The sequence below is a fragment of the Dromaius novaehollandiae genome, chromosome W (genome assembly GCF_036370855.1).
Source record: "Dromaius novaehollandiae isolate bDroNov1 chromosome W, bDroNov1.hap1, whole genome shotgun sequence".
NCBI lineage: Eukaryota > Metazoa > Chordata > Aves > Casuariiformes > Dromaiidae > Dromaius > Dromaius novaehollandiae.
The window spans coordinates 8017413-8044875 of record NC_088130.1 but is presented as its reverse complement, the minus strand read 5'-3'; the positions used below and the strand labels follow the sequence as shown (position 1 = coordinate 8044875).

Here is a 27463-nt window from a genome sequence, read left to right as displayed (position 1 = left end):
GAGGCTCTCTGGATCACCTTACTGACTGAAGGGTGCTACTGCCTACAGGGTTATGGGACTCATTATGGGATGCAGGGGAAGAGCATTTGGGGATTGTACAAGACTTATCATGGGATGTTTAGAGGAAGGACCAAAGGCAAGGAAAGGGAGAGATCAAGATGGTTTGGGGAGGAACAAGCATGGAAAAATAGAGGCATAAGGGGATAAAAGGGGCTAGTCACATGTAAAGAGGCTGCTGGCCGGTACTCTTGCCTGGCCATGCCCTGCACCTGATCAGTGCAGTCTGTCCTGTCTTCTCATTAAACTCCATTTCTAACTATTTTCCTGAGTGAGGGGCTCTCTCTTGTGTGTGCATGTGTGTGTGTGGAGGTCTAAGTGTTGTCAACTGGAGTCAAACTACGGGTCATAGGGGCCCATGTGTCTGTGCCTGAGGCAACTGGAGAGACCAGAGTGAGTGAGGGTCTGAGCGCCAGCAACTGGAGTTGGACCACAGGTCATAGGGGCCCGTGCAGCTGTGGTGCCAGCAACTGGAGCAAGTGAGGGTCTGTCAGCAACTGGAGTGGGGACCATGGATCATATGGGCCTGTGTGTCCAGGGTGCCAGCAAGTGGAGACACTGGAGTGTGTGCATAGTGCGTGGGTATGTATGTCAGAGTGTGTTCACTAGTGAACATCAAGCTGGACCAGCCGACGAGTAGGATAAGAGGCTTGGGAGCCAGGTATCGAAGCGGCCATAAGTCTGGGCTGGATACTGGAGAGACCAGAGGGTCTGAGAGTTGGCTACTGGAGGGACCAGGAGGTCCGAGCCAACTACTGGGGAAACCGTAAGGTCTGGGGGTCAGCTACTGGTAAAGTCATAATTCTGGAACAGCTACTGGAGACACTCATTTGCATGTGTGTGTGTCTGTGTGTGAGGCAACCGGGAGACCAGGGGATCCAAGGGCCAGCTACTGGGTAGACTGAGTGTCTAAGGCTAGTTACTGGAGGGATCCATAGTGCATTTGTATGTGCGTGTGTTTGTGTGCAAGGGGTTCTGAATACCAGCAATTGGAATGGGGCTGCAGGCCTCAGGGGTTCACATGCCCAGGTGCCAGCAACTGGGAAGACCAGGGGATCTAGGGGCCAGCTACTGGATAGACTGAGTGTCTAAGCCCAGCTACTGGAGGGATCCATATTGTATATATGCATATATATGTATATATTTTCCACTAACAGGCTTTTGTCATGATCAGCCAGAAAGGGGAACAGGATGAGGCCGTTGGTGCTGTTTGTGTTTGCATGAGTGCTGTGTTGATCTGAGTGGCCAGCCATGTGTATATGTATATACGTATTGTATACGTGCGCTTGTGTGTATGCCTATTGGGAATATGTGCTCAGTCTCGCTACTGGCTCTACCTGGAGACACAGAGCTGCAGCAGCCTCGCCTCTGTCGGGCTAACGGATTCAGTGACCCCCTAACACAGGCCTTCTAACAGGTAAAGGCAGAATGACACAGTTCTGAAGATTAAAAAAAATACAAAAAACATTTTTGGGGAAAAGAAAACTATGTCAGAACTATAGACAGATCAAAATTCTTATAAGCAAGCCTTGCTTGTTATTATACATTTGTTTTTCAATAAGTTTCTTAAGAACTAAAGAAGTAAGCTATCTTCCATATTCAGTAGTATCTGAGCCATCCATACAGCCTGCTGCATGAACTAGTGTGGTCTCAGTTGCTTTTGTAGTTCCTAGGCAAAGTCAATAATCTATGAAGGTATGTTTACCTTAGAGGGCTTAATTTATGCAGTATGCTAAAGTATCAAGAAAACAACTGAGATGATTACCTTACCAAAATGCTTAGCTTGTATTAAAAGCTAAGAAAGAAGATTCCAAGGAATTTATGAATTAAACATATTAGTGTCATCAGCTTCCAAAAGCAGATCTGTCTCCACAACTAGACTCAATTAAATTGATGCAGCTGGAGTGCAGCACAATTTGCAACAGTGTATTACCTTTTACTGTTCCCTAGAGATTCTGGAATTCAGTGGATTTGGTTTAACATCCCCAAATATCTACATTTCTATTTCTTTTTTATTGTGTTCCTTAGTAGATTTTGTTCAGTGTCCATGCTATATGTAGAAATTAATGCAGATACAATACAATGAAACTGAAGTCTGTATTCTCCAAAGTGGGGAAAGGGAAAACTTACTAATAAGTTTCATTCATATGTTGCTTCTAAACTTTCAGACTCTCACAGCATGTTGGATTTCAAATGCAATTATAATCTATTTACCTATCCCTTAATAATTTTATTATATACTGTCACATTAACCCAAGTACCTTCTGACTGCACTTTATCATTTGTATACTCTTATTTTGTAATTTCTAATACTTATTCTCTTGTTTTTCCAAGTATCTTGTGTTTTCACAAGTAGAAAAAAAGTTTGTCTTATGCTTGCTTAGCTACCACATTTTATATAACAGAAAGACTGTTTTAGAATTTTGCAATATTACAAAATATTGTATATTGCAATAACTGCTTACGTTCTACTGCTTGGCAATAAAAACTTAAAAATGTGCTAAATGATGGAGCTTTATATACCATCTCTAAATAGTTAACTTCTCTCACTTACTGAAAGTTTTCTTTATTTAAATTTTAAGCTAACCTCAGTTGCAGGTAAGCACATACCTTATCAGGTCTTTTACAAATATCCTACTTTAGTGATGACAGAAATGCTTCAGATGTGAATTGAGATCCTCCCTCTAACAGAATTTCTCATAGAAAATCGTACACAAGAAATTTTCTTAAAACTTCAGTGGTTTTCCTAGAGGTGTAACATTTGAAAGCAGAGTTAACTTTATGAAAAACACAACTTGTATTCTCTCAAATTGTTACATGAATGCCATTTAAAACAGATCTTGAAACAGTCATATTTATCTTTCTTGCATACAGTGATCAACAATGAAGCAGTTAAAAAACTGTTGTTTAAGTTGTCATAATTAGATTGCAACCTAAGACCCTAAAATAATGATAAACAAACAGATCAGTTTATTGTCTCAAAGCTATTGTTTAGGCCTGTCTGCAGGATCATGCTGACATTGCTGCATTGATTTATACCAAGTTTGAATTTTTAAGCTTATCTTTGCAATCATAAAACTAGTGGCTTTTAAAATAAAAGTTTAGATTCTGGAGTGTGGTAGCTGATAGCCACTATGGAATTGCAGACTCATCCAAATGGCACAACCACCTAATCCATGCTGATGGTAACCTCTCTGGTACCTTGAGAAAAAGTAATACAAGCTCAAGAACACTGGCTCTCAAGGTTGTTTTAAGTTCTCATCCTTGTTTTAAGTTTTCAGTGCACAAAGAGGGAAGGACATAGAAGCAAGTATGTGAAGACTCTTCTGGCAGAAATCACTCTACAAATTTACCAATTCTATATGTTTTTGATAAAAAATTGGCTACCAGAAATAGCTTCTGTAACCGGTTCTCATTTTAACGTTTGCAGTTCTGTCAAAAAGACTGGTTTGCAAGACATTTTAATATGCAAATCCCATATCTATTTGAACAGTGTCTATTTAAATTGCAGATTCAAATATTTATGCCACATAATTTAATATAAATTGGGTTTGTCTGTATTTAGAACAAGTTCTAGGTTTCAGTTCTAGGTTCCCTTAAAGAGATTCTTACAATCTAATGCATTAAAGGTGAAAAATCCACTGCAACCATCAGCTGGGGCATCAGTATGTCTATGCAACAGATTCATGAACAGAGAGATGAAGCTTGAGGCAGAAACCTCAAGCAAATTGCATGGAGGCACCTGTGTTCAAATAAGCAAGCTGTGCATTTGAAAGTGTCCGAAGCAAGAGGGCAAATATATTGAAAGCCTGGTAAATTTAGTCCTAATTTATGCAGGTGTAAATTTGCTATTGTTTGGTTAGAGGATAATTTGATTTTAGGAGTTGCATTATATATTCCAGCTTTTTAAAATCAGAACAGCTTGAGTCACCACAGATTAACCCATTTATGTTTCCAGGGCCATAGAGGAGTTGTATTCAATGTCAGAGGGCTACATCAGAAATATAACTAAACTCAGATTAGCCAACAGTGAATATCTGACTATCTGTACTATATACACTTCCAATTAATTCTTAGTCCTGAAGTCTGAAGAGAGATTTATAACAGGTATGAATGTGGACTTCCTTAAAATCAAGATTTACTGTAGTTGTTTTCAGTGCAGGGACTTCATCAAGAGATTTACAATCTGTAATTAATCAATTTTCTCTCAGACAGAAGTTCACATAATTTCCCAAATACCAGCATATCAACACCTAAAGCCTCCACTTCCATTTAAAAACAGGTGTTTTTCTGTGATGTATCTCGCTTTCTGGAAGCAAAAATTACTATCTTTCTGATGCCATATTAAAATGGCAACACTAATATCTACAGATGAGACATCAAAACCTAACAGAACTTTAATGAGATGGACATATTATAATAATTCACATATGCTACTAATTGCTTAATTGATGTAACGTATTTTTCAGTTAACATTCATGCAATATCCTCTCTTAAAAAAATAACTGTATTCTTGGAATTTTAAATGGAAAGGATCTTAGAAGAAACTTTGCCAAAAAAAAAAAATCAACCAATGCCAGAAAATTACCATAATTCTGTATACTTCCTAGGTATAGCTACTTAGGACACTGCATCAGGTATTTCTGAAAGAAGTTTTTGGACTTTCATATAAATCATGCAATTCCAGTTAGTTATTTAACCTGGAGAACAATATATCTGCATCCCCAAAAAACATTTCACTAGAAACTGTGCTTCCAAGAATGTTGCCCTACTACAATCAGGTAATTAACCATGTAATCTTATCACACTGAATTCACTGTATTTGGAAAAACTTTGGAGCATCATCAATTCCTTTTCTGAAGTTACAGACCCTTGTAATGGTCAAGTTCAGATACTATGGTGATGGGCACCATTGCAAAACTCAATGATAGCAGTTTTCAAGACCACTGCTTGAATTCCATTTATTGATAAAATTGTAGAAGATCCAGTTTTGTACATTTTTGCTCCCTTGTTTGCTGTACAAAAAAAATCCTCTTTTAAAAGTTGTGTACTTGCCACATCTATTCCAGAATTCAAAATTCATAAATTTTGTCACTGAATCCATGCCATTCTGCTTTGTAATATGCAAAGTACAGTAGGTGATGATTGGTCCAGAAAATCTACAGGTAGAAGAAACAGGTGGAAGAAGTATCCTCCATATTTTTCTACCTCCCCTTTTTTGCAATATGATATAACCCCAGCCTTGTGCAACACTGGGGTTTTTCATGTAGGACACCCTAATGTTATGCCACCTGTTCCCATCCAATGGTCATGTGAGCCCCCCAAGAGACAGTGGAGTGATACATGCAGCAGTGCCATCAAATGTTTGGAAGACATACATATCCTAAAGTTTTGATTTAATCAGATCAATATGATGCAGTGTCTTTGATATTCTGCTCAATGTAAGGAAAGGGTGTTGTGAGAGCAATACTGTGAGGATCATAGAAGATGTCATATGACAATTTCTACCCATAGAACATAGGTTGGATAAGTCAAGCAAGCATGGCAGAAGGACAGCATGGATGGACATGGAGCTCCTGACTGAGCTCAAACACAAAAAGGAAGCACACAGAAGGTGGGAGCAGGGACGGGCTAACAGGGAAGAAGACAAAGACCTTGCCTGTGCATGTAGAAATGGAGTCAGGGAAGGCAAAGCTCAGCTGGAGTTGAAACTAGCAAAGGAGGTGAAGGGCAACAGGAAAGGCTTCTCTAAGTACATCGACAGCAAAAGGAAGGCTAAGGAAAGCATGGACCCATTGCTCAGTGGGGCAAGGGACCTAGTGACAAGGGGCATGGAAAAGGTTCAGGTACTCAATGCCTTTTTTTGTCTCAGTTTTCACTGGTAAGGCTTGTCCTCGGGCCTTCCAGATCCCTGAGCCTCCTACCAGAGTCTGTGGGATTGAAGCAGTAGCCACAGTAGAGGAAGAAAGAGTTAGGGAGCTCTTAACCCACTTGGACATACACGAGTCCATGGGACCAGATGGGATGCATCTGAGGGTGCTAGCTGATGTCATTGCAAGGCCACACTCTATCATCTTAAAAAGGTCATGGCGATCAGGAGAGGTTCCTGAGGACTGGAAAAAGGCAGATGTCACACCCATCTTCAAGAAGGGCAAGAAGGACAATTCGGGGAACTACAGGCTGGTCAGCCTCACCTCAGTCCCATGTGATGACACCAATTTGGGGGGGGGGGGGGGAGAGTGGGCAATACACTGGAGGGCAAGGCTGCTATTCAGAGGGACCTGTACAGGCTGGAGAAATGGGCTGATAGGAACATCATGGAGATCAACAAAGGCAAATGCCAAGTCTTGCATCTGGGATGGTCCAGCAGAGAGCCACCAAGCTGGTCAGGGGGCTGGAGAACATGACATACAAGGAGACGCTGAGAGAACTGGGCCTGTTCAGCCTGAAGAAGACAAGGCTCAGGGGAGAACTTATTGCTGTCTACAACTACCTGATCGGAAGGTACAGAGAAGATGGAGCTAGACTCTCCTGGGAGGTGCACGGTGATAGGTTGGGAGGCAATGGACCCAAGTTGGAACATGGGAAATTCCAATTAGATATTAAGAATTTTTTTTTTTACCATGAGGGTGGTTAAATACTGAAACAGCTTGCCCAGAGAGGTTGCGGAACCTCTGTCCTTGGAGGTGTTCAAGACTCGACTGGACACAGCCCTTTGCAACCTGATCTGATTCGACCTGTTCTGAGCAGGGGATTGAACTAGATGATCTCTGGAGGTCCCTTCCAACCTAAATTATGATTCTATGATAAGATACAGACTGGTTAGTTTTTGATGGAACTTATAATGAGTATCCAGTATCAATTTAACTATGGAGGGACTAGCACCCCGTCATAATATACATGCATACTCACACACACAATCTTATCCAGTATCATGTGCCCCAAATATAAGATGAAAAAACTTAAAATGAAAAAGGCTCAGCAGAAACGTATATTTAATTAAAAGTCAAGCAATTTTGGAAAACTTGGGGAACCTTTCAAACCACTAGTTTGAGGCAAGTCCAGTTCCATATATAGTAGGATTCATTCTCTGTTCAATGTATTTATTTAATCTCCAGCCTGAACAGAGGATAAAAAAAGATATGCCTGAGATGGAAAGCCATAGCTCTCTGTCTTGTTTAGGATCATCCGTTTTTGCATCATTTTTCACTGCAGCCAAAGGGCCTGTTTGATCTTCCTGATTGTTCATCACACATAATTTGGAATTTTTAACATTATGTCAAGAAAATTGCCCACTGTTTCCCCATAGGTGGAAACCTATGGAAGCTCTGTGTCTTTAAACTAATTGTAGTTAAACTATTCCATTGTCTGTCTGTGAGCATGACTGTCTCACTATAATTGGTGCAGCAATAATGTAATTAATCTCAAAATTGCTGTGGGGAGTACGAGGCATCTCAGTTGATTGTCATAACAATCTAAATTAGTGTATTACTGAAAGATGTTGGGGAGGAACAGTTCATTTTAGGTAAATGCTGTCAGGGTATCCATTCTTTCTCTTTCTAAAGCTGAAATTAAAACTATTATCATAGTTGCCCTTTTGAAATCCATGAATCTGTTTTGAGGTGGGAAAGTATAATTAAATTTGATGTATTGTATTCCTACAGATGCAGTTCTGCATTTTAGAATAATTAAATTTGTTTGAATAAAAATTCATGTTTTATTTAGAAAAGAAAAACTGGTTTGGCTCAAAGCATGCCATTGTATCAGAACAATTTCCTTCTGTCACTGAAACTTCACAGAAAAAAATATTCTTGCTATTTTACAGTTTTGTATTGACATCCTATAATTGTTCTGCTTGGAGAGATTTTGTCTAGGCATGCAGGTCCTCTAATGTAGCACATAGAGAAGTATTTTAAAGAATTAAATTTAATAGTGATACCATTAATAATAATGATTAATGATAATAAATTGCAGAGAATTGCTGGTGCAGAAGCCTGGAATCCCACATTTGGTGTTGTATAACCCCATCCCCTTTTCTCAGAAACTAAATCAAAGATCAAATGAAATGAAAAACATTATGTTATGAAAGATTATGAAAGGTGACAAAAGTAGTAAATCAAAGGCAATTTGACCTCTTATTCTCTAGGGTGCCACAACACAAGAATAGGAAATGCTTTCAGTTTGCTGCTACTCTGAAAGCATTAGCTGAGTAAAACTTATTTTTAAGGTTAACAGATTAATCTTTTATCTGCAGATAATAGAGTTGGCTCTTCTTGGGAAAGAGTTGAAACAGCTTTTCTTGCTCAATAAATGGACTTCAGAATATTAAAATGACAACAGCATATTTGTCAACTAGCAGAAAGTCAGATACTTCATTTAGATGCTGTGTTTTTACACTGATGATCCAAAGCAAAATACTGAACAATCTAGAGAGATTATCATCTAACTCTGCCTTTTTAACATATATAAGAAATCAAAAGGTAAGAAATAAGCACTGAATAATTAAATAAATGCATAATACTAAGGGCCTGATTTAATTTGCATATTTTTCCCTTAATAGTGCCTAATTAAGACATCAGTTTAAAATAAAGTTCCAACAGAACTCTAAGATGTTCCACACTGGATTAACATTAAGGACTTTTACTGGATAGCTAAATTTGACTTTGTTATTCATGAAAATTTTACACAAATTAAAATCAGTTCCTGTGTGCAGTGTTCCCAGTTGAGGCTCAGCAAAAAAGCTCTAAGAGACTGAAAGACTTTTAATCCATGGACAGACAGTGATTTGTAGTCTAAAGCTGAGATACTCCAATTTCACTGGTTGGTTTAATTTGCATCAATACTGTAAACCTATAAAAATCACATTACTGGGACTTCTCCCTCCAAAGTAAGCTGTGACTTTACAGATCAACACATTTTTAAAATATGTACAAAGTTATGCAGCTGGATCAGAACATTAGCCAATTGGTGCCCAATAACCACAATGACTTTTTGAACGGCCCAGAAGGACCTTATCTGTTATTCAACATTGAAACATTGATTCAGTATGAAGTTCTATTGCTATCATGCCTGAAATGCTCACTGAAGGGCCTGTCAGTTGTGCTAAATATGTTTATAATGACAATCCCTTTATGTTTATCGAAGCTGATAATATGATCTTTTCAAAAAAGACTAATTCTTGGGAGCAGGGAAACCTGAGCAAGTTACACTGTCGCTTCAGTGCATATTCCCAAGTATCCCCCTAAAACATACTACAGTACAAGTTATAGGACTGCATAGGAGCATTTCAGACAAGGCAGCAAACCTAGAAACCAAACCAAGCATCAAAGATTACATTACACTGACACTGGAAATATTTCAAGTGTTGACAGACCAAGGCTCAACTGCAGTTTGTCCTATAATGCAGATCACATGTTAATGCTATGTGCTGATTCTATCATGAAAAGCAGTCTTGCACATAGTCCTTTACAGATTACTTTTCTAATGAAAACCACAATAATTTCCCACATCAGAAACAAGTTTGAATCAGTATAGCAGCCAGGAACACAATTGTTATTGCATGTTCTTTACAAAATAAAGAAACAAATCTGTGGGTTTGTGTCATACTCATTACTGAAATGTTTTTTCATCTGTGCAAAGAATTGTCAAGTATCTATAAAGCATTGCAAGCATTATCCTGCCAGATTTTATCTTAATTGTTGGTTTATAAATATACCTGCATATTGTTTTGTGTGTTTCTGTGAGTGTTTATTTTAACACGTTCCTTGCTCTTCTCTGCAGCAGGAGCTTCATCTGTGTTCTAGCATGTAAACCAAAGGTGAGAATTACAGTGACTTTTAGCATTAGGCTTACTGGAGTTTCCTATCACTCCGGTAGCCCTGTTGCATATAGAACTGCCACTGAAGAGTTTTGTTTGCAAGAGGAGTGCGGGATTAGGACCTGTTTTGTTAGTGTGGATAGATCATTCAATACAAGTATTTTTATTATGCTTGACAGAGCAACAATGAGTGAATAGGACTAATCTGCTCCAGCAAACAACCCCATTTATGTATCCATGTCTAATTGTAAAACTTGCTAAATCACCTATATTCTAACTTCCAGGTTGCCCTGGTACCAGAAATAGTGAGATATCAGGTCTAAACACTCTACAAAATACACATTCTTCATAGGATTTCTTTTGGAGTGTTCATGTTATTTTACAGTACCTGGCTAGTCTGAGGACTGGATGGATCATAAGAAGGTACATAATTCTTCAGAGTATCCTGAGGATTTAGGTGGGGAGGATATCTGATCGTCGGATGAGAGAAGTAGGTAGATGGGGCAGGAGGGAGAATAGCTTGTGCTGGAAATGGCAATGGTGAAGGTGGAGGTGGAGTTCTAGTTGAGATGACTAGAAAAAAATAAAATAAAAATTATTTTGCATCTTGTTTCTTGTAAAATTCTTCATCTCTGTATTACAGCAAGAAAAATAAAAAGTCAGTTATAAACCAGCACAATGTACTTCTGCTTCATGCTATCTTTACACAAACTTTTGTGTCCTCCCCTCACAGCATCTCAGAGAATGGAAAGGGCTATTATTCCAAATTCATAAATATTATTTTATTCATAAATATTATTTATAAACTATATTTTTTGTTTTATGGATTATGCCATCTTTTGATTTCATTTTTATTTAAATGTAATAATGATACTTCAGCAGAAAACATATTCCAGTTATAAATTTTTCCTCCCTGGAGCCCAAATTAATAAAATAAATACATTGCTAAATAAAGTAAAGCCTATATTTTTGGCCACAGCAATCCAACAGAGAGAAAAGTCACCAAGTCCTAGGAAACAGACAGTGATTCCTTGCTGTACTGTACTCTACCTGCTTCATGCAGCCTCAGGGCAATAATTATTAAACAATAATGCCATGAATAATTAGCTGAACATTATGAAAACTGTCAGGGCCCTGAGTGTGCTAATAGGCCTTAATGGCCCTGACCAGCCTCACCTGGAGCCTCCACCCACATCACCTGCCCATGGGCCCAGGAGCCCCATTTCAGCTCAGGCCTGGGCCTTCAGTCCCTGCTTGAGCTATATTGTAGATCTCTAGCTCAGCTATAGCCATGTTTATGTCTGGCTATGGACCTTGTTGATCTAGGTCCTGACCTGCAGACTGAGTTCCTGGCTTGGACACTTGGTTGACCCTGGCTACCGTTTCTGGGCCTGCCCTGCTCACCTTGCTCGGGTACTGTGGGGCTGGGCCCTGGCTGGTGAGGCTCCTGTCCTGCTGGCCATGTTATCGTGCTTAGCTCCCTGTCCCTTAGGGAGCAGCCAGCCCTTGCTGTTCCCTGACAAAAGTGCTAATGAATGCTCTACTTCAGGGCCTGGGAAACCATTCCATCCAATGAAAACGTTTCTGGCAAACAAAAAGGGATCTATCCTATACACCTTTTCCTCTGCATTTTCTTTCTTCCTGTTCCCCATAAAACAGACTTCTCTATCTATAGACTATATGTCAAAACAACCAACAATATTTTCATGGGAAAGGAATGTATAGAATGCCCTGCTACTGATGAGTTGTCAAGTTAGAATTGGACAATGTTACTCTGTTACACTATGTAGTAATCTACATGCTGCCCTTATTACACATCTAGAGGGCACTTATTCTGTGTCTTATTAAAAGGGAGAAACAGTACAATGGAAGTGGAGAAAAAAATGTCATTGATCCATTAGTGGGAGGGTATAAAATGAGATCTGTATAACAAAGTTATTCTTAAAATTGCTCACTGCTTTTATGTTATAATTCTATACTGTATCAGCACAAGCATACCACAACAATACACCAAAACTGGCCTGGCAGCTCACCTCTCCTATCTTCTGTTTTTTGGTCCAATTTTTAAACTATTTATTTGCAGTTTTTGAGATGGGAACAAGTAAGGCAGCAGGAATGTTTCCAAATTGTTGTACTTTGTCATTGGAACCTTGCAAATCTCAACCGCTGCTCACTGAGATAATAGAATAGGGTACCCAGGATGGAAATCAGGCTTTTTGGCAAGTAACTAGTTCATCTACAGAATTACCATATAGGCTATGATTGTATCTTGTCACTTAAATATGTTACATCTAAATATTATACACTAAAGTAAATATAAGGGTATACACACAATTGAGATTAGGGTCAAAAAATAATTATGTGAGTTTCTTTCTTGACAGGTTTGTCTCATCTGAATCACAGTGACTGACATATGGGAGCTATGCAAAATAAACACAAGTGAGCTGAAATCTATCTGTTCTGGTGCGTGCATCATCTGATGTGATTAAGTAATTTCTGATTGTGGAATCCTTACACAAACCAGAATGAGTTCGGACTGATTTTAATATTATGGAATGAGTGGATGTTGGGGGAGAGGGGAGGAATTATTTACTTCTAAATTGAAAGACAGTAACTTGAAATCATAATGAAGAAACATTACAAAAGAGAAACTTTTCAGAGCAGAGCTACATGTTAAATATGGGGAAAAAAAAAGGCTCAAATCTGCTTTCCTCCTTACGTTATCCAACTGTGCTCAAGAAATGTGAGGAGAAACACTGAGAGGAGAAATCTGAGTGCCAAATACTAATCTAGGGAATTAAGAGGTCGTGTTTTATAAAATAAACAAACCATGTGCTGGAAATTCCCTATTATTCTTTAACTTGACAAACCATCACAATTCAAGTACCTTCCTCACCCTTTAATCTCTGCATGCAAATCGCACATAAAATCAAAGAAAGTTTGACTATAGATTTTAGGAAGTAGTTGGTGAAAAATATCAATACTCTCTAGACAGATTGTCTAAAAGAAACCTTGGTATCTATTTCACTTTCACATATTCAGTATGATTATGACTTCTACTGGGTATGAAACTGAGTGAAATCTTACCTATTAAGGTATGTAATATAATACATTCATAGTAACAACAATAAAAAAAGGATACAAATGGAGGAGGAAAGATTTAGGAGGATTTTTCCTCTGTCAATTTCTTCATGCAGTTGGCTTATTTTATTCACTGGCTTATTTTAGTCCTTTCCAGTGACTTGAAACAGTCAAGCTATATTTAATGAGGAGTCCTGCAAGGAAACCACAAAATCTGCAACACACTTACTTAATTCCCTTTCCACTCTCATCAATTATATAGTAATATGAGATTGAGTCACTAAGAAAAGCTGCAAAAACTGCATCAAAAGAGACCAAATAAATAGGGAGGTATGTCTTCCTCCTCCATAGTCCTCACCACTGTGTGCAACTCCTGGGATTCCTGGATGGTGATGCTGGGGAAAAGTGTTCAGTCTTGGTGAAGAATCCTGGGGAGATGTAGGACTAAACAAAGGCTTTTCAGGTTTCTTCATTGTAGGAGAAGACATATCTGAAATGGAAAGACAGTGTAACATTCAAATTAGCCTAGAAGCCCAACGTTACACTTCAGGACAAATAATTTTGTAAACTGAAAATATTTATGTTTACAGGTCTTTTATAAAAACGTTTGGTGAGCCAACTATTGCTTTCCAACACATGAATGAATATTATTCCACTGCTCTTTGTCCTACACAAAAAAAACCCCTACATCCCTTTCATACCAGACAAGCCAAACAGTAAGCCTTACAGAACATCACAACATTATCTGCTCCTTAAACAGCCACATATTCTTTATTGCACTGTTTAATGGAACACCTACACTCAGGTATGTAGGGTAATTGCCATACACATTCCATTTTATGGTATTTATATTGTCCAATGGACGTACCATAGGACCCTTGTTGTTATTGGGCAAAATGAATATTCTGGGAATGGATATCCTGAAACAAAACTCAGAAGAAAAAATAAGACAAGAATGACCCTTACTTTATTTACCCCAAAAGAAAGCACAAAGTCTTCAGAAGCCTCCAGGTAATCCAGCCCTTGTGAAAGTCCCAGGAAAAAAAACGCACAATATAAATAGTCTCGTGCATTGAAATACCCCTCCCAATAATTTCTGTCCCTTCCCAGTATTGCCATTGGGAAGTTCGCCCCTTCCTCTACAACAAGGAAGCCAATAATAGGAGGAACTTGACATAAGCTCTTCCACAAAGAAATTTCAGCCAAAGTTCTTAAGTAATATGACATGAGGTCATTTCAGTTTTCCTGTAGCAGCACAAAGCACAGCTATACAATATCTATTGGTATAAGCAGATCAGATAGGAGAATATGGCAAGGATACTAAAGGAGCAATTCTGGCTTCAAGGATGTCAAGAGCAAATCATCACATAACCTTCAGCTTAGCAGGGAGTGATTTTGGTTTCCCTTGAACAACCATATCTGGTTGCTCTAGAAAATATATTATTGAGCTTTGCAAGGAATCGTTTTCAGTCCTCAGCGCACACACACACACAAAGTTCACCTAAAGTGTAAGCTTTTTGATTGGAAAAGAAACAAGGAAATATTGTTGGAGAAAACTAAGCCTGGATAAAGATTCAAGAAACACTTTGCTCTTCCAGTAGATTACTAAAACAACTAAATTTAAAAATTAATTCCAATTTTAATATAAAAAAAACTTTGGAAGTGTCGATTTCTGTTTAAGAAGACATCTTACAAGCATTCAAATATTACAAGAACCTAAAGTTCAATTTGAACTAAAGTACTAAACTTGGCTAAGGTGTACAGTTCATTTTGAAAGTGAAAGCTAGAGACCAATATCCTTCAGTGCATTTACTTTCAATGCCAAAAACTATTTATATATTCAAAGAATTAAATGGACTAAAAATTAAGTCTCCCAATAATTCCTGTTCCTACCACTACTACTATTATCAAGTTTACCTTTCCTTTGCAATTTCCTATCATTAAGCCAGTCCTCAGCAATAACACACAAAGCCAGCAACAGAAGGAATTGAAGCTCTGCTAGTGCACAAACAAATATCAACCAAAGGTCCTGAGAACACATGCTCACAGCATGATATCAGATCATCTGAACTCCAGTATGTCACAGGTAGTTAATTGCACCCAAGTATCCCTGTTTTGAGACCAATATATTTTTTGTGCTTGATGGAAGCACAGCTTCCAGAAAGGATCCAATTTTGATATCCAGATGAGAATTGAAGAATCCATCACTTTCCTTGTTTGGTCCTTAATAATAACATGCATGCTAAAAAAGTGCCAATTGTTTTCATTTGAATTTGTCTGGCTTCAGCTTGTAGGCATTGTCCTACTGTTTGATGACTTAAAGAGCGCTCTCATCCTAAATGTTTTCTCTCATGAAGGGAAAAAGTTCTTCCTTTCCTTCTTTCTTTGCAGCCTTTACAAATTGATGATCACCCACAAAAAGACAACTGCTCTGCCAAGCAATAAACTGTATCAATCACCATGGCAGACGACTGAACAAATAAGCAATGGAACAGCACTAAGATATCAGCTTTGGAGGAATTAAAGGAAGCAAAACACTCACAAAAGGTAGGGACAGTGGAAAGTGGGTTAACAGGGCAAGAGGAGGGATTCACTTGAGTGGAAAAGGTGGGCTCTTCTCCCATGGTTCTTGACAGTGAGCAACCAATGGAAAATGATCAGGCAAGAGCAATGTGAATGCTATCTCTGCCTTCCTTGACCTCTGCAAAGGCCAAATCATGCCATCCATTCCAGCAGTGCATTTGTTCACTTAATTGGCAACAGTGAATATTGTCATTTATGGTGTTTGCCTGGCAGAGCCAACACAGACATGTCTGATATGTTTCTACTCTAAACTGCATACTTTGAACAGCTGTTGGACTCCAATGTGAGACACAATTCTGGGACACTCAGTTTAAAGGTGACCTAGGTTTGCTTGTGAACTCTGTAGCAATCCAGATGCATAACCTTGTGATGCAGCTTTTTTTAACCTAATCACTTTCAATAAAGTAAACACTTTAAAGTACTTTTTTTCCCTCTAATAAGTTATATACCAGCATAGAATTACAACAAATAAGCAAAGGTGGTCACCATGGTTTATCCTATTCAAAAAGGTAAGAGAACTATGATGGTCACACAGAAATGTGTCAGGGAACACCAACAGTCAGGTAATTTGATGACATTTCCTCCAGCCAAAGAGTATTTTTGCCCATTAGTAGCTCAAGGTTGTTAAAACAGCGTGACCGACCAATAACCCCTACAATGGGAGAAGGCTCAGAGGGCGAGGTGCCCCGTGAAGCTCAGGAATAGTGTAGGATGCGGCTCGTTAATCCTCCACAGAGAACTGACCTTATCTCAACACAAAGGGGACCGGAGGGTGACCTTTGTTTTAGATAAGCAGCTATAGCCGTTAATTGGACTAGGTGTAAATGTCTCCCTGAGATTAGCCAGACCAGCATGAGGGAAGTGTATAGGTGGCTCAGCCCAACACAGAGTATAAAATCTCAACAACTACCAAAGGAATTTCGAAGAGAGCAACGGGCTTGAGCTGGCTTCAACCCACATATTCCTTCCTGGCATATGGGGACGCCCAGCGTCGTGACGGTGAGCATATTATAGAGACCGGTAATGGCAATCACACTGGTATTGTGATTGAACTGTATAAGCGTACACTTGTATTGTGATTTCAGTATATTGCTGTATCACTCTGCTAAATCCAAAATCCCGTGTAACATCAAATATCTTCAAAGTAAACTTTTATATTAAACATTGCACTCTCTGTATGTGTGGAATAGCTAAAAGAACCTGGTCAGAGAGTACTGGACTCTGACAAATAGCCAGAGAGAGAGAGTTTAATACAAAACATGAAAATAATAGGTCAACATACTGTCAGCACATCATAAGATCAACAATCTCTTCGAAGCCTTCTTCACCTTTATCCCATCCCTGGAGTGAACACCCTTAGAAGAGGAAGCCATTTATACCTCACAACCCTATGATCCCCTTGATTCAGATGACATGGGAGAAAGAAATAACATGAAGGTAGTTGCTCCCATGATAAAAACCGAGCAAACAGGAGATGCACCCCCTCGGACAACTGCGAGAGGTTTTACTTCCTTGGCATTAACTGATCTCCAAACTAAGTTTTTGGCTAAGCCCACAGATACACCCCTAGAATGGATGACCCATATATGGGGAAAAGGAGCAAATCAGGTTGCCCTCACCATGGATGAGGCTCAAAGTTTCATATTAGGACCGGGGATTCTCCTACAAACCCCTACACCGCAGCAAGCTGACTCGCTGTGGGGCTGCGCGCTGGGCCAGGCGGCTCCCCGCCAGCGAGAGGGGTGGGAAGAGGAAATGGTTGTGGGAGAGTGCTCAGGAGTTACAAACTGCCATGCTAAAATCTGCTCTCTTGGACATGCTGGATAGACCAGAGCCTGTAGGTCAGACCAGACAACCCCCAAATATTAACCCTTGGCAATCCCATGCCACTCGGGGGGGGGGGGGGGTATGCGTCCTGTAGTTAAAGGAGCAACTGCAGCGCTTAAACCGCTTGCCCTCTCTACAATGACAGGAATAAATGCAGATACTCAGTGGCAGACAGTTCTGTAGCAGATGCTGTCTGCTTTACCCTTATATGAAACGTCAGGCTCAAAGGTAAAGATTAGGACCATACAAACGGTTAAACCCAGCAACAACACCGCTCGCCCTCGATTCCAATCAAGAAATGCTAAAGGCAAAAATTCTCCAGACGGCCTGTCTAAGGAAGGCAGTCAGTGGTGTATGGCGAAAATGCTTAGATAAAGGGTTAATGAGGTGGCAACTGCATGGTCTTCCAACTGCAGTGCTAAAACAATTAGCAGGAGAAACTCCAGCACAGCTATCAGACCCAGTTAATGAACAAAGCAATTCAAATGAATAGGGGAGCAGGCTCGGCTGTGCTGTCCAGGTCACAGCCACCAAGGCAGCTACAGGGAACCAGAGTCCAGAAATGTTGGTCACTGTAAATGATAAGTATACCACAACATTTTTGATTGATACAGGAGCGCAGGTTTCAATGACAGATCAGCGTACCTATGAAGGCAAAGCTCCTTTAAAGAAACAAGCAGTTTCAGTAGTGGGCGTTAATGGTGTAATTAACAGCTATCCAGTTGTACGGGCTAAATTAGTATTGTCCAATGGACATACCATAGGACCCTTGTTGTTATTGGGCAAAATGAATATTTTGGGAATGGATATTCTGAAAGGAGAGTCTTGGATAGATAGCTGGGGTAAGTGGGAAAGTGGTAGTCCTCCAGTTACAGGAAAAATTAATCTCCATATGATTAAGCCTATGAATCTCCTACATATAATCCTACCCCTGCCCAGCAGCAAACCAGTTAACATTCCTCAGTATAAGCTACCTGCTCCTGCTATAAAACCTGTGACAGGATTAGTCAAGCAATTAGAGCAACAAGGTATTATAGAAAAAAAACATTCACCATGTAACAGCCCAGTAGGGCCTGTTAAAAAAAAGAGATGGGACATGGCGCCTGACTGTTGACTGTAGGGCTTTAAATAAAGCAACTGGTCCTTTAACAGCTGCTGTTCCTAGCATAGTAGATATAGTTAATACAATAAATGAATGTGCTTTTCCATGGATGGGAGTGTTAGATATAAAAGATACGTTCCTTATGATCCCAATACAAGAGCAAGACAAGCCAAAGTTTGCTTTTACTTGGGGTGGCATACAATACCCCTTTAATTGCCTACCCCAAGGCTTTAAACATAGCCCCACCGTTGCCCATGCAATTTTAGCTAAAGAACTAGAATCAGTCATCCTCCCAACTGAAGTAACAATTTTACAATATATGGATGACATTCTAATCGGAGGACCAGAGGAGGAAATGGTTCACCAAAGTATGAATGCTATTGTCTAGCATTTACAAGAACTGAATATTACCGTTCCCGACTCAAAAGGGCAAGGACCAAGTCAAGAAGTTATATTTTTAGGTACTCGATGGATAGGAGGGTGGAAAACTGTGCCAGAATCTGTGTTAACAGAGATACAAAATATTGTGGCACCTTCTGATAAAAAAGAATTGCAGGCTTTTTTAGGAACTTTTGGGTTTTGGAGGTCACGCATTCCTGGATTCAGTATTCTGGCGAGAAGGAGGTTTGTGGCTATTATAACCCTAGCATTTTGCTTTAAAACTGCCATTTTTCCTGCTTCCACTTTAGAGCCACGAGAATTGTAGTCAGTATATATACAGGACAGCATAAGTTACAAAGCAAATGCAAAAAACAGTTCTAGCACAAAAGATTGTTTCTTCACCAAAGTGAATGCTGCTGATAATAATATGAAATTCTGCACTGCCAGAAAATACCATTACCCCTCAAAACAATGACTTTAATTTATATTGCACAGTACAGTGAAGTACAAAAAATGTCATATACAGAAAACACGACTGTAAAGAATGAATGGCTGAAATACATGTAGCAGCTTCTTTATTAAAACAATGTACTTAGCATTGTGAAGTAATTCAGATAGCCACACCCCCACCTTGTTCTCCCCTTGTATGCACTGACATCATGATGGAGCATTCATGTCCTATTCACAGAATAACAAATTCAGCCTACAGGGGTGCCAGAACAAAAGCTGTTTGTATATAGGTTATGGAGAAAGACTGCAGTGGTCTCCTTGACCAAGAGGGTAGGCTTATAGTTCTAGTAAGAAAACACAGAGGTTACATTTCTTTAGAGAATTAACAGTTACCAAAAAAAAAAAAAAAAGGCAAAGTACACAGTACCTTTAAACAAAGTTGAGTGAGTTGAAGTGACTGAGTAGCTTTTACACAAAAGACAACATATATTATTCTCCTTTTAAAATGTTTTTTTTCCAAATCAGTATATATAGTTTACTTACTATAGCTTAGTTATATAGTGATAATTACATAACAAGTGACTGACAGAGGTCAGAAAAATAGGTATATTTGTTCTTAAGTCTGTGTCAGAGTTTCAGGAGTAAAATTACAATCTTTATTGCACTGAGAATGAAAATAAAATAGTTTTCACTGTGATTTATTTGTAGACTTTTGGAAAGCTACTAAACATATATGAAGAGCAGAAAGATGCCCAAAGCATTTGGATAAAGTTATCAAAAGTTAGACATTAATCATAACACAGTGCCCTGTGCTACCTAGAATTCTCTTCAAATGTTAACAAAGGAGATTATATTTTTAAAAAATTTCCAGTGCCATTGCAAATTATTCTTACATATATTATTGTGGAAGTAAAGTATGTACACACCCAAACAGTGGCATCTTATAAATTTTGAAGCATCACATAAAGAAGGATTAGATCATCTCCTCACCCAACAAGTTAATTCAGTCTACAAAGGAAGATAGAAGAAAGCTGTTGCGAAGCATAGCATACGTAGCCTGATCATCATTGGCAGCTTGCACAAATGGTGCTCCAGACGTCTATCTGTTCAAGACAGCCCAAGGCAATAATTCTGATCAATTCTAATGTGATAAAATGGTGCAGGGAAAATGTGCTTATGTCAGCCTTTATTTAAACTGCTGTTTGCTTCCAAAGAACCTTAGGAAATACTAATGAGACATGATTTTCGGCAATTTCCTCATCAAAGCAAAGACCCTTTTCCTTAGTCTGAAGCAGCTTGTCATCCAAGTAGCTTGCTGGATAAATGTCACATGGCACACCAATTGGCAAATCTCTTGTTCAAAGTACTTTGCTGCAGTCAAATACTGTGTATGGCAAACATCACAAAGGGCAGCAAAGCAAGGAACTGCATGTCTTTTTCTCTGTTTCACTTTTACATGCCAAGCTGCATATTTTATAGATTCTACAAAAAAACTACAGAACCTCAAACAGAAGACCCACTAAACAACACAGTGTACAAATGCCTATATGTTGGAATATTTTCACATCACAAAGAGGAGGGAAAAGTCTACACTGACATTAAGGTTTATGAAACATCAAGATAATATCAGAGAAAGTTATGAAAATTAAATTTACTCTTTTGGCAGTCATAAGTTTCTTCTCCAAACAAACTTGCTTCTGATTACCCAAAACACAGAAATATATATCAACACACTTTAGCATACAGATGTAGTCCCCCAGAGCTACATGAGGGTTCTTTAGAGAAAGCCTTGGGCCTATTCTGAGTCACACTATAGGTATACAGTATGGACTAAAGCCACATACAAAAGTCTATATAAGTGTAAAATTCCAAGGCAAAAGCTGAATAAATTAGTGCTGTCTCAGTCAAAGTATGGAGACACCTTTTTTTTTTACTCAAAATATTTTACTCATAATCCCACTGCAATGATCTTTTATACAGTATATGCAATATAGATTATTTCATTTGCAATAAATGTTTTGATAACAATATTGCAGTCAACCAGGTGGAAAAAGCTATGTGATTGTTCATACTATGCACCTTTGATTGTTGTTTTTTTAATTACATTAAAAAAAACCCAACAAATATATACTACATAGAAAAAAACATGATTCCTTTAAAAAGCATCATTTAAAAGCAGCATTTATTGCAATAACTGAAAAGTAGATGTGGAGATTTATTATATGTTTCAATACTTTGGGACAAAATGGCCCCATATTACTCACCTTGATCTCTTTCATGCCATGTCCGATTCCCAGCAACTGGTGAATTTGGTGAAGGATAAAAGTCTCCTGTTGGGCTTGGCTCCATATTCTCATCTATGGAAATAGTTTTGGAACGCTTGCTGTTGAAATAATGAAAGATTTGGTAGTAAATATGATATGCAGCTAGTAGTGGTACATTTGGATTTCAACAAGTATTTCAACAGAAAGTAATCCAGGCATAAAAAGCAAAAGTTGCAAATTTCAAATCTGATGTATTAAAATATTACATATGTTATATAATAATGACTAGTGCAGGTGTGCGCTTACATTTTTCATATGTCTTTACAGTTTGGATATGGCATAAATGGATGATATGCAAAAACCCTATAGGTTCTAAGTCTACCAGCATTCAGTTGCACAACCAAGGATCCAATTCCTGTGACCTGTTATAAAAAGGTTGTATCATGAGAATGTTAAACACTGTAGAGAATCCATGAAAGCAAAATAAAGCATTGAAGAGGTCTTAATAATAAAGTCAGCCAGGTATGACTGGAATTTTTCCAAATGTGTCAATAAGGGAAAAAGTATACTTTACTATATTTCACCAGGTGAAAATTCTAAGCTTTTCAAAGATAGCTACCCTGAAACAAAGACTCTTCATTTTAAATTAGTTTATTTGAAAACAAAAGGCCTCTATTTCTAGCCATACTATATAAAACAAGACAACATTTCAATATAGTGGGGGAAAGGCAAGTTTCTTCTTAATAATATATACTGAAGATACTAAGCAGACTGCTAAAAGGAAACCAGGATGAAGGATTCAGTGGATTTTTTTAAATCAAACAATACTGTAAGAATGAATCTATCCTTTTTTAAGTGTACTAGGTGAACTGTAAAGCTGAAAATACAATGGAGTTAAAACCAGAGATGTGAACTAAATAACTCAAACACTAAATGCTAGTGGAAGAATACTCTAGCCCTGTTAAAAATCAAAATTTTTTCTAAATCCTGTTTCACTATTCAGATACTTCCTGGTTCACTGAAGGTGCAGAATCCTGCAGTATGAGAGATTCCATAGTATTTGTGATATTATGGTATTATAGGATAGCTTTAGAAAACAAAGGGATTTCAAGGAGTAACAACACATCATTCTAGAGTTGGAATGAGAGCAGAGCAGATTCTTCAGCTCTATGGTATTGCTTGCCTCTCCTGAGAGTATGAAAGGAATGTTTCTCAGAGTCTGTAGGAAGGGGGGGGGGGGGGAGGGAGAGCAGAGTGTGCTGAAGCAGGGAAGAAGTGGCCTCTTGAGGCCAAATCTTGCTGTACCAGACATATGGAGAACCTCAAAAAATGGTAATAATAAGACAGTTTGTGGCTATCTTACATGTTTCTCCTGTTCTCCACTGAGCTGGGGTACTTCCCCTTAAAAGGGAAGCAGTGGTGATGCTATGAATATAGACCCCTTGTGGTTAGCCCTGGTTGCTAAAACCTATTCCACAGGAAACAATATCAGTCCTAACATAACAATCAAGAAGGAAATCCAAGAAGAAGCCCTCAAAGACAGCTTTTGTGCATAAAATTAGCTAGTAGCATTAAACACTTCTAGTATTCTCCAAGCCGTAAGATCTCTTTGTTACCGAGTAGCAGTTTCAGGATATGTAACACACTTTTCTTAATAGATCATTAGTAATCATTTCAAAACCTGACAGAAGGGCTATTTGTGATATCAATGTTAATGACACACAGTTATGTCACCATTTCAAATTACAGGAAGATGTTTTTTTCCTTAAGTTACTTATCTATATATGATAGACTATATAAATATCCTACTTGACAAAATCAATGAAAATTCAGAAAACATTATGCTGTTGATAGCATTTGTGAATTGCTTTTCTCACGCTATCAATGTTGGCTTCATATCAGTATTTATTTCATGTTTTTACCTGCTTGGTGGAGAGGACAGTGACCTCTGTAGATTTACACCCGAGTTCATGTCATGGTAATATGGCTGGCTCGGAAGCTCTCCAATTGGGAAGTTCATACCAGTTCCCTGGGTTATAGGTGCTGAAAAATACATCATTAAGAAGAGCCAAAGATAATCTCTAATCTTTTTACCATCTTTTCATTTTTAGCACTGGAAAAAAACATCATGATGTTACTATATGTATCTAATTTTCTGCCTCCTGCAGAAACCAAGTTCTATCAATGTTTACATATCTTAAAAATGAATTTGCTCCCCCCATCCCTAGAAACCCCTTAATAGTTATGCAGACTTAACATACATATCTATTGTCTCAATAATTGTCTCAGTGTGAAGAAGTGACAAAAAATGATACAAAGGTAAGCCTTCTGTAAAAGGACATTTACAAAATGAGGCAAGGTTTATAGGGAGAGCTAATGTCCTTTATTAGAGCAATTGATATAACCGGAAGCAACAAATTTGGAGACACAGAAACTCTTATTCAGGTCTGCATTCGTGTTTACTTATTCGTGTTAAAAGAGGCCTTCTGCACTGAGACCATATTGTAGTGCTTCCTTTTTCTTTCACCCAATGACAGAGATGCTGCTTTGTTTATGTACACCTAACACATGCAGTGTTATCTTCACCTCCTTACAGAGGTGCTGTGTATTTTAGCATTTCAAGAATAAATTATATGTTGTGGTATATTTACCTTTGTTCACTCTGTACATTGTGCATTTTAACTACCTTTGGCACTTAAAAGAATAATTGCATGTTGTGTAACATATCTGAAAGTTTGTGTTTTTCCTGACAGAGAAAACACAGCTCTATTGTGGCCCGAGGTCAAAAAAATGCATGGTTAAGAAATCCCACAGAAGCCACATGCTTTAAAGTTTATTATTAGAAGTATATTATGTGTAACAGCAGCAGAAGGTATGATTTCATAAGGTACTCTACAATATTGATTCTTTTTTAAATGGTCAAATACTTTAAAATGTATTTAAACATCTGTCAACTACAAGTAAATCTGAATTTCACATATGCAAATCCTCAACTTCCTCAGAATGGCAAAACTACATCTTGAGCAAACACACACACACACACACACACACACAAAACATTGCGTCTTAACACTGCAGGACCACAATGTTCAGTACTTTGCTGCAGCAAAAAAAAAAGAGATTATTTTAATTGTTAAATGTTAATTCCTGACCATAGTGAATTAAATGAGATTTACACCTTAAGCCTCACTAAGTTAATTAAACTTCTTAAGCATCCCGTCCTGGTATGAATTAGCTCCCATGTAAGATCTAGGACAGATATATTTGGAGAGTTCTGTCTCATTTTTGTTCTTGCCCTCATCCAATCATGAAAGAGGTTTTCCTGGACCATTCCATTGTCATCATCTTGGCAATGTATTATATCACTGCAAACGCTTCTACATATCACTTACAAATGTTTTTGTTTGCTTCTTAATGAAATCTTAAGCAAAATACATTAATAGCATTTGTACTAAAGGGGGGGGGAAGTGCTGAAAAAGCAATGACAACTGAAAATATGCATTATTTTTATGCTATAGCATTACTGTAAATTCTTAGATGTCAACAAAACAGATCTTCCCATCTATATTCATTTTATATACAATATTGTCCTTTTTGTCTACAACAAAAACTTTACCTGACCTTTGATATTTATAAATGATGCTATCTTTTGTGTCTTTGTGTGCGCTGGTGTTCATATTCTTTCCAATCCCAAAACAAATTACTGCAATTAAAAACTCAATTATTACAGCAAGGGCTCTAAATAGGAGAAACAGACTAGCCTATAATACATTAGTCATCCTCCCTATCCTTGCTATGATGTAATTTTCCTTTAAGAGCTATGAATTAGAAAGCAAACTAAGAGAAAAAAATAATCAGATGGCTTGCAGAATTCAAGGATGTGCAGAATAACCTGAAAAAGTTGAAATCTCAACAAATAAATTTACTGTAGGTAATGAAACCTATTATTGACATATCAGTCCATGAAGTTGTGCATGAGAACATGCAACAAATTCATTCAATCTTTAGATAAGAGACTTCATTCTGTATTTGAAGAGACAAAGAAAGCCTTCTATTTGTGTTATAAATGCATGCAAGATAAAGTGTAATATTGTGCTCAAAGTTATCATAATTCTGCATAACAATAAGCATTTTCTACCCATCCTTGGGCCCAAAGCAAACTCCATTCAAGTTAATAGAAAACCTTCACTTTATTTTAGTAGTCTTGTAATTGTTAACTTACTTCTGGATACCCTCACAAGTTCTGACACGTTGAACACTCCAGATTTTACAAAACTATCTTCAAGGTACACTGAAAAAGATCACAATACCATAATCAGTATAATTAGAAAATAAATAAATAAATGTACAGAAATATATGCAGCATCTAACAACAGTATAAACATAGAAAGTTCAAAAATTAGACCAAAATACACTGAAAGCAGATCACAGGATAAAATGAGAGCTGAAATTCAGAGAGAGGTGTAAAAGAATTTGAGAGTCTGTAGGAAAAAAAGATTCCTTAATATGTCCATGAAAATTAACAAGCAGTATAATGAGTTCCTAGGTAGCCATCCAAAAACAATATAAAATTCAGTTCCTTTATTTTCCTTTTCAATTTTTATGTCAGTATTAAACTAAGAACACTATCAACTGGAGAAATCAATTTCATTATAGGATAGTCAGTAATTCATTTCTGCTGAACAGCTTTTTGGCTTAACTCTTGCCCTGTTCGTAGTGACTTCACATTATCTCCTTAGACACTAAATCTTCACCTCTGAGGCTGATGAGCATTTTAGTGTTGATGCCAATGAAAGCAGGGACTGGGCAATATAGCTGTTCACTATTCAATGTTTTTTTTTTTTTTTTACTTACATGCTGAAATATATATATATTTAGTTATTTACATTTAGGCAATCAGGTTTTACTAGTTAATAGTTTTACTATTCTGGTATCTGCTTACGTATTCTGAGATAAGCAGATGTGATTTACTTTCCCTGCCACAGAAATTCAGACACACTTTGGAGTAGTGCAGTGAAGTAACAACATACATTGATCAATTTCATTATCGGCTATCCTAGTAATGTAGCTACATACCCTTTATATAGACAATTGAGAAACCAAGGCTTCCATGGAAGTCTCCTATCTGTAATTATTATATAAACTGATTTGGCTAAATTTGAGATTACATGACATGATAGTCTTTATAAGTATGAATGCAGTACATTTATCTTTAGAATTATTGGGATCTATATGTTGTACACATCACTGCTCCACTAGTATTACTGTGAATTTGCTTTTACAAAGAGGATACGCATGTACGCTATGCATGTGTGACAGCACACTAAGCATTGCTTACTGTGGTTTGTATAAAGTAAAATATAGTCTCCTTTCTCATTTAACAGTTATTTTTTGTTTTGAAAATTATCAAACTTATATTCCAAATGTTTGAATGAGTAATACTAGCATCATAAATACACAAATAAAAATGTAAATGCACCTACTGGAATATTTATCAATATGGAAAAGATGATGTCCCGACACTTTTCTCTTAAAGTATCTTTTAGCAACTATTGTTATATCTTCAAATAACTAAGCAGAATAGTGTCACTATAATCAGAGGAGTGACTGTAAGAATAGTACGTTTCACTTAAGAGATCTGTCCTCAGGTATATTTGGAGAAATCTATGCTTACTTTTCTGGAGCAAGCAGGGAGGGGAGAGGGAGAAGGGAGTTTTTGCTGCTTTTCAGTCTTACTAGTCCTGCAGAGCTGAGTCACCCAGAATCTCTAACATTATTTACTAGCATATGTATAAACAGCACATCTGACAATGCAAGCTGAAAAATGTGAACATATTTGACTGAGTGCAAACTTGGCAGCCTTCCCTAACATGTTATGCTATTTGTTACACCTATAAGCCA

At 37.8% G+C, this 27463-nt stretch overlaps 1 protein-coding gene across 6 annotated transcripts in view; it reads right to left on the bottom strand.

Annotated features, from left to right (window-relative positions):
- The window catches only part of LOC135324452 (nuclear factor 1 B-type-like), a 160015-nt gene that overhangs the window by 29323 nt on the left and 103229 nt on the right, over window positions 1-27463 (bottom strand). For 5 of the 6 annotated variants that reach the window (XM_064500863.1, XM_064500862.1, XM_064500865.1 and 2 more), the window contains exons 4-8: window positions 25785-25853; window positions 23485-23605; window positions 21563-21681; window positions 13314-13445; window positions 10263-10447 (exon numbers count right to left, since the gene is read on the bottom strand). In XM_064500863.1, the coding sequence (XP_064356933.1) occupies window positions 10263-10447; window positions 13314-13445; window positions 21563-21681; window positions 23485-23605; window positions 25785-25853 (626 nt within the window). Of the gene's footprint in view, window positions 1-2694; window positions 2804-10262; window positions 10448-13313; window positions 13446-21562; window positions 21682-23484; window positions 23606-25784; window positions 25854-27463 lie in introns of those variants that run through there. The other variant, XM_064500867.1, reaches the window with a different exon arrangement.